The sequence below is a fragment of the Beta vulgaris genome, chromosome 5 (genome assembly GCF_026745355.1).
Source record: "Beta vulgaris subsp. vulgaris cultivar EL10 chromosome 5, EL10.2, whole genome shotgun sequence".
Lineage (NCBI taxonomy): Eukaryota > Viridiplantae > Streptophyta > Magnoliopsida > Caryophyllales > Amaranthaceae > Beta > Beta vulgaris.
In genome coordinates this window covers 27650117-27662136 of record NC_079206.1, presented here as the reverse complement: position 1 = coordinate 27662136, position 12020 = coordinate 27650117, and the positions used below count along the sequence as shown (strand labels likewise).

The window sequence follows — 12020 nt, the reverse complement described above, 5'->3', positions numbered from 1 at the left end:
TGCATACTAATTAGTTTGCACCGGGTTTATATTAGTTTTTTTAAAACTGAAAAGCGTAACAATAACTATATAAACTCAATAATTAGTGTGCAGCGACTTCATATTAGTTTTTATGGTAAAAATGCAGGGGACAGATGTTCGGTTTAACTCGCATGAAAAGGCGAAACTAAAAGTATGCAGCATATTACACGTATTCCATGTGAAGTGAATTACGGAATCAACGCGGATAAGATATTTATGCATTTTCATATCCTATGGGAAGTGGACAACTTGCATTTGATAAAAGATATTATTAGTGTCAATACATAGCAACCCGACTAATGCGCCTATAAATTCGAGACTATCATACATATATCAATATCTAATTATCTATCATACTATAATCCCATAAATTTTCATACAAAGAAAAAAGCCGTGAGAAAAAAAAAAATGGCAGGAATAATTGAGAAGATAGGTGAGAAACTCCACATGGGAGGTAGCCATGACGAGAAGAAAGATGAGCATCACAAGAAGGATGGTGATCACAAAGATGGAGGCTTGATGTCAAAGATCACTGGTCATGGCCATGGAGATGGTGACCATAAGGATCACAAACATGATGATCATAAGGATCACAAACATGATGATCATAAACATGATGATGGAGAGAAAAAGAAGAAGAAGAAAGATAAGAAAAAGGAGCATGGCCATGATCATGATGGATCAGGTAGCAGCAGCAGCGACAGCGATTAGATCAACCCATTGGTCCTCTTTTATTTTGCAAGGTATATTTATGCGGTACAGTATTGATGTGTTATTATCTCATTTACAAATCAACAGATTTTGGCTCAATTGGTAAAGATCTCACCTCCCGACTTTCAATTGTGGGGTCGAATTATATGAGATCAAACCAGAATTCTATTTACCTTTAAACAAAGAAAAAAACAATGATATATGCATATATCCTTAAAACTGGTATAATTAAGAAGCTAAAAATGGAGTCATATAAGTAAACATTTATATAGTTACATTGCTATTGAGATATACAGATGCTGAAAGCCTGAAACCATAGTGTACGTTGCTTGCTTTCATGATCTTCAGTCAATTGACTTGTGACTTCATCTTAAATAATTATAATTATCGTAAGAAATATAATAATGGCTTTACTCTTAGCTTTAGGGTTTGATTTATACAAATCTTCAACATACATCTTTATATGAGCTTAATAGATCCTGGAGTCCCTTCAAAAAAGAAAAAGAAAAAAACTAGATCTATCCATTTTTGTATTTGAACATAATGCGTGGCTGATTTTTACCCTTGTTAAACTAGCTAGGATAGATTAGCAATTAAGCATTATTAGAGAAAGGTTTGATCTTGAGTAGATATCTTGGCATTCTGTGAATTTAATGACATTATTATTGACTGTTGCAGGGCCTGTGATGTACTATGAGGGAAAATAAAGAAAGGTGCAGAAATATTAGCTAGGCACGTCGTGTCAGCTATTAACTCGTTTCATAACTCTGTAGTAGTTGACGTGTTTATTGTGGATTTTCTTGTGCTCTCTTTATATGAGAAGCATGTTTATTTTTATTGTAACATTATGTAATGTTTAATTTGAATTTGGTTCGTCGATCCTGATTCATGAAGGTTTGTCTTTGTGAACATCTACCTTCTTGTGTTTATGCACCAATTCACCTACTACTTTTTGGCACATTAAAGTGTGTAATTGGAGAAAGGTTGATGCCTTCTCGATTTTAGAACGTTATTTTGTGGGGGCGGGGGATGGGTCGGAACCAGGGGCGGACCCACTTGGGGTTCTGGGTGGCACGTGCCCCACCATTATATTTTTAAAAAAATAGTTAAAAAAAGTTTTTTAAAAAAAAAACGGGTCTGTCAATTTTTTTCGGAACTACCGTGTCGTGTACTATGTTACTCGGCTTCACAACTCCCACTCCCCTCAAAATTATTATTTTAACCTGCCAAACTGCCAGTTAGACTGAAAAAGGTAACCTAAAAAAAATCTGACGCTGACGGCCTCACCAACTGCAACTCTGCTGTCGCCTGTCGCCTCATCTCTGCCACACAGCCACAGCCCAGTCACCACGCAACAGTGGCCCACGCTGAGTCGCTGACGCATGTCCACCATTCTGCCACGCACGCACAGTATTGCAGTAGTCCAAGTACAACAAGACAAGACAATTCAATTCATAATTTACCTTTTCAATCCGTGAATTGTGCCACTGCCAAACAATTTCCTTTAATTGTTTTTAGCCCAATTCCACAAGTATGTATTACTCTTCTTCGTTTCTTTTTCAATTTCTACAAGTATTACCTATTTTGTTTCTTGTTTTAAATTTTATTACTTGCTTTCTTGATTGAATTAGAACGAAATTGTTTAATTTTTTTTAAATTTGAATATCAATGTGTGATTGCTTTTTTTGCAAAATATATATCAAATATTCAATGTTACAAAATTAATTAACTAAATAGGTAGAAATTTCAAATTATAATCATTGATAATTGCTAAATTCTGAAAGTAAGACTCGATGATATTGTAGCTCAATTCCAAAATATGAAGACTCGACGAGAACAATTGTAAAAGTTTACATAAAAAAATAATTACATTTTGATTTAAATAAAAATAATTTTTTATGGGCAATTTATGTATTATGAATCTTTTTGAATTTTTGCACAATATTAGGTTGATTATTTTGGTGCCCCACCATTATTGAAATCCTGGATCCGCCCCTGGTCGGAACTCTGAATGTTTCTTTTTTTTTTTTTTTTTTTTGACGTAAGAGTTCTTTCGATTTATTTATTATGAACCAAATCTGCAGTTACAAGGGGATAGCCTCTATAGGTACCTCTTCAAGCCACACACGCACACCACTAAAATTACGACCTAAATGGGAAAGCTTGTGAGCAATCTTGTTTCCATCCCTACCAACATGACAAAAAGATAAACTAACACATGTTCTACCCAACATCATAATGTCCTCAACAAAATATTCCCAAAGCTATAGTTCTCGACAAAGCCTTTCCTCAGATGATGGATGAGTTTAATGCAATCAGATTTAAGCACCAAGTTTTCAAAACCCGATTTCGCTATGCGCATCGCCTGCCTAGCTGCCATCGCTTCCGACACATCTACCTCATACCTGCCATCCAAGAGGTGGCAAGTTGACATCATTACATCCCCTCACTATCGCGTAAAACACCTCCACAACCAATTTTCCCATCATTAAACACATCAGCATTTGTATTTAACTTGTACCTTCCTTCCTCGAGAGGCTTCCGACCTCGGGTTTTCCTGCTCTGTGCCTTCGGTTTCCGCCCTGCTCCCCCTTGAGCCTCTTTAAACTCATTCACCCTACTCACTACTTTACTCATCATTTGATCCGGGTGCGTTTTTTTATTTTCGAAAAGCCACAACCATACACCCCATAATATACTCCAAAAGAGATCCCACCAATGGTCGTCTTTGATGAGTTTGATGAAACTCCCACACCATTCCCTGAAAGTTGAGTACCTTCCTTGATCAATATCAATTCGGAGTAGGGATATGTGCCACATCCATCTAGTCTCCTCACACTTCACCAAGGTATGTAAGGTGGTTTTGGACCCCTCCCCACACATTGGACAATTTTCTCCTGCGCACCCCCTCATATACAACTTTTCTCTAACTGCCACGCCATGATGCAATGCCCGTCACCCAAACTGCTTGACCTTTATCGGTACTTGAGCCTTCCACAAACTCCTCCAAACCCCACTCGAATCTCCTATAAAAGTTGAGGCTTGCCTTTCTTTCTTTGCTGCTAGTTCTAGGTAGTAAGCGCTTCTCACTGAAAATGATTGCATGTCTATCAAAGTGTCAAGGTTGCCCTTCAACAACTCGGTGTTCGTCACTCCAATGGTGGAATTGGAAAACAAACGTATTATCGCCCATGCTACTAATGTCCGGGCCATGTGTAGGTTGCCACACATTTTTCATAGTGGTCATGAAAGCATTCGCATTTATCGATCGTTTCGTCCAAATTTTACCGACTCACCCTAATTCCATCCTCGCCTCCTCTTCTTCCTCACCTTCGTCATTCCATTCGATTGCATCATCCCTACTCGCCTCATCGCATTTTACCTTCAGTCCTTCCTCCATAGCATCAGGGTTACGAAAATCCAAATCTTTTCGTGCCCTAAAACTTTCATCGCCAGTGATTTCAAACCCTAGCAGAGTTTGATTTGATGGCCCTCCTTCTCCCTCACGTAAAGTGTTTGATGTTGAAGCCATGAATTAGTATACACGAATCTCGAGATAGCCTCGAGAAAAACTCCGAACAAGAGAACCCTAGAAATCGCCTAGACCTACCCTCCCAAGGAAACCTTTTTTCATGTCATAATTCGGAATGTTATACGACCTTTTATATATCGTCAAACTTACTAACCCAACATTTCTACTCAAAAAAAAACTTAGATTTTGTCATTTTCTTTAAATTTATGGGACAGATAAAATAATAAAAAAAATTATTCCCTCCATTTCATGATATTGTGTTTGTTTTTATTTTGGGAGTCAAATTTGAAAATTTTTGATCAAATATTTTTATTAATATATACTAAAAAAATACTCATGTGGGATCTTGAAGACTGTGTAAAAAGAATCAAGCATTATAATATGGGACAGTGGGAGTATTTTGTATTGATGGGTGTTCAATAATGAACCTTGAATACAATATATATTATTATTATCTCATTGTTGTTTGGAAACTATTCTTAAAATATAAAATTCTAAACAGGACAGTCTCATACAATTTATGGGCCATGTGCTAAATTAAATTGTAATTTTGTAAAGAATGAAATTTTTTGGTGAATAGTAAGAGACAGAATAGTCATTAATAGCAATTTTTTGGAGATAAGAAGAGACAAAGCAGAACACCAGATAGAAACTCTTCGAATCTGCATTCAACATGACACTCGATAAATTGGATAATGACATTTTGTAATTAGATTTAGCTTTTTTTTTACTTTAGGCGGACAACTAATAGAAATGTTCCCTTATATTTTTGGAGCTTGTGTAGTTGGTCATGCTGCACATAGCCTAAGCTGCCCCTGTAATTCTATTATGAGTGTGTCTTGCGTGTAACATGTTACACTATAATTTATTGTATAACATGCATAATACATAGACTTCGACAATAATGACATGAACTAGGGCATGAATCTTATGTCATTTTGTCATTTATTTCATGTCATGAGTTTAACTTTTTACAATAAAAGTGACAATTTGTAGTTTGTTACATAATAAATTATGGTGTAAATCATACAAACATATTTCCTAAGATAAAAACTTGTTTTAGTAAATATTATCGTATGCTAACAACCTATCTTCCTGCCAAAAAAAAAAAGATAACTGATCTTATTGATACTTATTATGTCTTAATTATACCACAATAATCCTAATATTTTGAAATGTTGCCACAACAAATTTTCTCTCAGGTTTGTGAAGACATCTAAGTATATAGTGGTGTAAAAACATGTTGTCAAACAGATTCTAGGTTGACCCACGCCGAACTAGATTTGGCTCGGACAGGTTAAGTTTATGTCAGTTAGTGTCCTGGGTCGCGATCGGTTAAATTTTCTTCATATGAAATTGGTCATATTTGAATCACCAAATTGGTGGGTACCAGTCAGGTTCAGGCCTTTCCATTTATAAGTCGATCCATTTTCGGGTTTGATTGTCATTGGACATCTTTTAGCCGGGTTTGCGTAGATCGTATTTGCATTTCATGTATGGTTGGGTCGAGTCAAGTTTGCTCGGGTTAAACCGCGTATGACCTTGGTTCGATCATTGTGAAGCATGGGGTCCATTTGCTATTGAACGAGAATTCGATTATGGTTAAACTCCTGATTGGATCATCTTATATCATGTTGTTAACTTTTTTATCAATTAATTATCCCTTATCAAAAAATTCTCAAGATCATGTTATTATAGAATGACTACTATAGATGTATGATCAATTTTCACTTTTAATTTGTAATGAATTTTGTAAATGAATCATATCATTGAATTTATTAATTAAGATCGACATATATATACATAAGGGTGTGTGCGACAAATATATAGATGATAACGAAAAATTAATAAAATTAATATGTTGTTTATCGTGATGTTTAATATATTCTCACTACTACAAAAATGTCAATTTGTGGTAGGCGTTTGCCGTGTACTCCTAGCCAAATATAATTAACCTACTTTCATGCACACTAAGCAAGTATAATGGAAGTAGGGATCGTATCCACAGGGAGCAAAGGAACTTGATCGGAAATTAGCGAACTAAGAACCCTAGTATGTGCTAAGGCCAAAGTAACCGAATAGGGGGAATTTGGAACAATGTAAGTGATCTAAACTACTCACAATACTAAAACACGAAGAGATTACAATATAAAAAGGCCTTGGACTCGGTTAACATCCACCCTAACCTACTTTGTGATCACGAAACCTTAACCCTCAACCCTTCCTATGGTCACCTATCGAGAAGTCGATACCTCTATCCTCCTAGATCGTGGTTTAACACACGATCCGCGTGGTTTGAACCGCTCTTACTATGACTTAACTCAAATGAATCGCACTTAAGTCCAAACCAAAGTAGCATTAAAGTAGGAACACGATAGGATTACTAATGTTATCAAAGCAACAACATTCAAGTAATAAGCTATCCTTCTCTAAGTGTACAAGATTAATGTTCAGCATTTAATCAAACACCTAGTATGCTACATGGAGCTAGGAACACAACAATCCGATTATGCACCTAAATCTAGCATTAGATGATTCACACAACAATACTAGTAATGTTCCTAGCAAAGATTATGCAAATATCATGGAAATAAATACAAGAAAGCATCACAATGACCATAAGAAAATAGAGAGTAAGAAGTTCTCACAAGTTGATTAGAGCTTCAATAACCAAATCCAAGATGAAAGTTTAAGCTAGCAAAGCCATTGAATTCATTACAAATCTACTAAGGAAGAGTAGAAGAAAACCTATGGAACACCCTTCTCTCTCTACCTTTTCTTCATAGTTAGAACTAAAAACAAAAGCTAACATAACATGCTTATCCTCCAAGGGAGGAAAAGAAAATATAAGGTGCTGCGGCAGGGGTCGCGACTCGCAACAACAGGCAGGTCACGACTCGCGACACTGATCGCGGGTCGCGACGAGCTCTCTGCCTCAAAAACGCACCAAAACACAAAAATATAAGGATAGAAGAAATAACTTGGCTTTTGAGGAAGCCATGGAGCTGTAGAACTGAAGTGTGATCAATCCTCGGGCGACGAATAACAATGAAGCTCGAACCACGGACCTCGAAACTCGAAACTCGGACAAAGCTCGGAAAACCTCGGAAGATGCACCATAAAGGACTACGAACAAGGATTCCGGGATACAAAAAGTGATCGGAGGGCTAAGATCGGCCCTTGAGTGTGCCACCATGTCAACTACTCCCTAGACTCCTCAAATCACAACATCCTCCGGCAACACTACCTAACGTCAAATCTCTCCTAAATCCCGACATTAAGCTCGTACCGACACCAAAAACACCTCGAAATCCGCCTAAGATTGGCGAATAACTTGGACACATCAATTTGCGCCTCCTTATTTGCGTCGCATCCTAAGACAAACGATGCAGATAAGTGAATTGCGTCGGTTTCCACTAAGCATGCGACGCAAATTAACTAAAGCAATAAAACTAAAAAACAAATTTGCGTCGAACCTTGCCCTCCAACCGACGGAAATAATGATTTACGTCGAATCTCGTAAAAGAACTCACACAGATAACAGTTCGAAATAACAACAAAAATGAATTGTGTTATGTGTCGAATGCAGTGATATATGCGACGCATATCATTATGGAATTACAAACCCCCCACGGCTGTTAGAATACTGAACTTGAAGACAGAGAAAATGAAGAAGTTAGGGCAGAGAAGATTACACAAAATTGAACTTGAAGAGAGAGAAAATGAAGAAGTTAGGGCAAAGAAGTTTTAATTGAGAGACAAAATGCAGAAGATACCAGAGAACGAAGTAGTGCAAAGAAGTGATGAGGAAAGAGAAAATCTGAAAAAAAATCTGAGGAGAGAGAAAATATGAGGAGAGATAAAAACTAGAGGCGCCAAAACTGAAAAGCGTAACAATAACTATAATAAACTCACGTGATATGGATCGAGTGCATACTAATTAGTGTGCACCGGGTTCATATTAGTTTTTTTAAAACTGAAAAGTGTAACAATAACTATCATAAACTCAATAATCAGTGTGCACCGGCCCATTAAGAATCCAAACCCCTTCATTTCCAGTGCAGCGCTTCCCCTCTCTCCAACTTAAATCTATCTCTAACCTAGATCTCAAAATCTCTTACACCCCTCTCTTAGTTACACCACTGGCGCGTCACAAGTGGACATCCTTTCAACCATTTCAGCGACCCTTCCCAGCCGTCTCTGTTCAATCTTCACCATCAGACCATCTTCGTTCGTCGATTCGTGAAGCCGTCGCACAACCACAGTCGTCGAAACAAAAAGGTGAAAGCAACTGCTCTTCCTCCAAGCGAAAGCAACTGCTCTTCCTCCAAGCGAAAGCAACTGCTCAATTTGGCTACCGTCGAACCAAAAAGGCAACCTATGTCACCACCGTCGCTGTTGTTCGCGACAATGTTTGATATTTTAGAGTTTTTTTTTGTATTACACTTATTTTAGGAAGTTTCTAGAGTTCAATTTGAATGCATATATAGTTTTATATTTCGATTTTTGTAGATATGGGATTATTTTAGTTTGATGGCGAAGATAATTTTCATATTCTGATATATTTAGATCTGGGTCTATAGGGGATTTTTACCCTTTTTTTGTAAGTTGAAGAGGGAAATCTAATTTTTTTCATTAAATATTGCATTTCAAGTTTCATTATTTTTGGGGGTTTTCTATAGTATTTTACTTGTTTAATGTTTTTTTTTTTTGGAAATTCAAAACTATTATTGATCACCAAAAAAAAAAGGAGTTTACAGAAAACCACCAAGTTCAGGGAATAAAAAGCATCAGTGTCCAGCTTTATCCACCTTCTAGGAAAGGTTGAAAAGCTAGACCCTTCATGTGCTACCCCAAACTAACCAACTTGCTTACAAATAACAAAGAGCATAATCCATTCATCTATACAACAAATTTTTCATATCATCTTTAACTCTACAAGCAACACTGAAAAGGATTAAATTAACAGTATGCTCAGATGACTTGTGTTTGCCTTCAAAAATTTGTTGGTTTCGTTGCAGCCATATGTGATAGATTATTTCAGCAAATTGCATCCCATACAATCTATTGTGCTTGTGTCTTCTTCTACATTGCTCAGCAGCCAAATTAACCTCTTCCATGAATGTTGAAGGACTCCTTGGAATCGTCAGAATGTTTAGACATTTTTCCCATATTGCAGTAGAGTACACACATTTAAAGAATAGATGATTAATGTCCTCCTCTTCATTGTCACATAAAGCACAGTTGGTTTCAGTCACCATATTCCACTGAGCTAGTCTGGATTTTGTGCCAAGTCTATTGAGTACTGCCAACCATGTAATAAATAGACTTTTGGGGGTAGCTCTATTGTTGCAAATTAGCCTTTTACAACTAAATGGGGTCTCTGATTGCATTGTAACATCTATCAATAGAGAATTTTCCTTCTTTTTCATAATCATGAAGCTTGCTGCCATGATCAAAGATATCCCTACACTTCATGATTTTCTTAAGCACCCAAGACATACCAGTAGGTATTCTCATAGTCCAGATATTAGCATGCTTGATATAATAAGAGTGAATCCATTGAATCCATAATTTGTCTTGTTTAAGAGCTACCGCCTATAAATGTTTGGTTATAGCTGCTTTATTCCACAGTTCCAAGTGTGTGAAGTTCATACCTCCACAAGGCTTAGGAAAGCAAACATGCCCCCATGAAACAAGAGTTTTTCTGGATGGTTGATCTTTTCCAGTCCACAAATAGCTTCTACAAAGCCCTTGAATCTCTTTCGGAATCTTCTTTGGAAGGATGAAGATTTGACACCAGAATATTTGCATACTCAAAAGAACTGATTTGACTAGCTGTGCTCTTCCTGCATATGAAAGCAATCTAGCAACCCAATTCTGAGTCCTTGCCATGATCTTCTCAATCAAAGGCTTGCAAGTGGTATAAGCTAAGATAACTTCTTGGTGGATAGTGGAACACCAAGATACCTGAAAGGGAACTCCCCCATAGGAATTTTGGTTGTAGCCTGAACCACTGAAATCATCTCAGTAGAAACACCTCCCAGGTTGATGTTACTTTTATGCAGATTAGCTTCTAACCCTGAAGCTTGAGATAAAACCTTAAAGGCTAGCAATATTTCATGAATAGAAGACATATCACCTCTACCGAACATCAATAAGTCATCAGCAAACATCATGTGTTATGCAAAATCTACCACATTTAGGATGATAATGAAAGTTTTTGTTATCCTTGAGACAGCTTAAGCATCGAGAAAGATATTCCATGCCAATTGCAAAAAGAAAAGGGGACATAGGATCCCCTTGTCTGAGCCCTTTCTTGGCTTGAAATGGTTTACAAGGTTTACCATTGAGAAGATAGAATATGAGATTGTTGTAACACAAGCCATTATCCAAGACACAAAGATCTGAGGGAACCCTAGTTCAAGAAGCATGATTTTCAAAAAGGTTCATTCAATTGAATCATAGGCTTTTTTAAGATCCACCTTGATTGTTCACCTAGGAGAGATCCCTTTCCTAGTGTAGCCTTTTATAAGATTAGTTGCAAGAAGAATATTATATGTGATATGCCTTTTAGGAATAAAAACAGCCTGAGCTGTATCAACCACCTCACCAATAGCATTTTGCAGTCTACGAGTAATCAGCTTAGCAATAATCTTATAGACCACTGTGCAACATGCAATGGGTCTAAAATCACTAGCATATGTGGGATTAGAAACTTTAGGGATCAGAGTGAGAGAAGCAATATTCACTTGAGTGTTGAGTTGACCGGTATCAAAAAAATCAAGAACAACAGCATATATATCAGGTTTAATTATTTGCCAAGTTTCTGTGTAGAATTTGGCATTAAAGCCATCCAAGCTTGGGGCTTTGGCTGCATCAATGCTAAACAAGGCTTTGTCAATTTCTTGCAGAGTTACAGGAGCAATCAGAGTGCTCCTAGCTTGATTGCTAAGAGTAGGTACCTTTCTTACAATAGTGAGATCGATACCAGGTAACTCATTAGCACATCTCCCCATCTGGTTACTGTAGAACTGATTCAATTCCTTCTGAATATCAGCAGCCTGGTCGAGCTTAGCCCCTGTGCTTGAGTATAATACATCAATAGAGTTCCTGGCTTGTCTTTCTTTCATTGCAGCAAAGAACACTTTGCTATTAGAATCCCCAACCTGAAGCCATTGTATTCGTGATTTTTGCTTGAGAATACTCTCTTCAATATGAAGCCATTTCTTAAGAGAGTCAATACAATGCTGCTCTTAAATATGCAACTCAATATTGAAATGATCATTGTAGATCTGAGTTCTGGATCAGATCAAGTTTCTCTTTATACTCAACCATGTTCTCACTTAAATTTGCAAAGTGAGTGATTTGTAAAAATTTTAGCACCTTGCTAAGAGCTTTCAATTTGAACCAGATATGAGCAAGATTTTGAGCAGCTCCCTTCTGCCTCCAAGCTTCAGCAACTTTAATGTGAAATTGAGGATGATCAATGAGATGATTAAAGAATCTGAAAGGTCTGCCACCATGATGAGAGTGTTGATTCAAATGGATCAAAAGAGGATTATGATCAGAAATTGATTGATTTTTGATTTCCACTATTGTATGTGTGTGATTGGCAAACCACTTTGCATTACAAAGACATCTATCAATACGACTGAAAATTTTGTCCACTCCTTCCCTCTTATTTGACCAAGTGTAAGAGCCCCCTATCCCCTTCACAACCATAAGGTCAGAATGATCAAGCAAGTCTCGAAAA

At 37.0% G+C, this 12020-nt stretch overlaps 1 protein-coding gene across 1 annotated transcript; it reads left to right on the top strand.

Annotated features, from left to right (window-relative positions):
- The first annotated feature begins 429 nt into the window (after positions 1-429).
- Positions 430-732, top strand: LOC104893402 (protein SRC1). Its single transcript, XM_019249302.3, has one exon. It carries the CDS (start codon positions 430-432, stop codon positions 730-732), a length of 303 nt encoding a protein of 100 aa, XP_019104847.1.
- The last annotated feature ends 11288 nt before the right edge of the window (positions 733-12020 follow it).

What these genes read in the sequence shown, in the direction of transcription:
- LOC104893402 (XM_019249302.3), top strand. Translation starts at nt 430, where the DNA reads ATGGCAGGAATAATTGAGAAGATAGGTGAGAAACTCCACATGGGAGGT.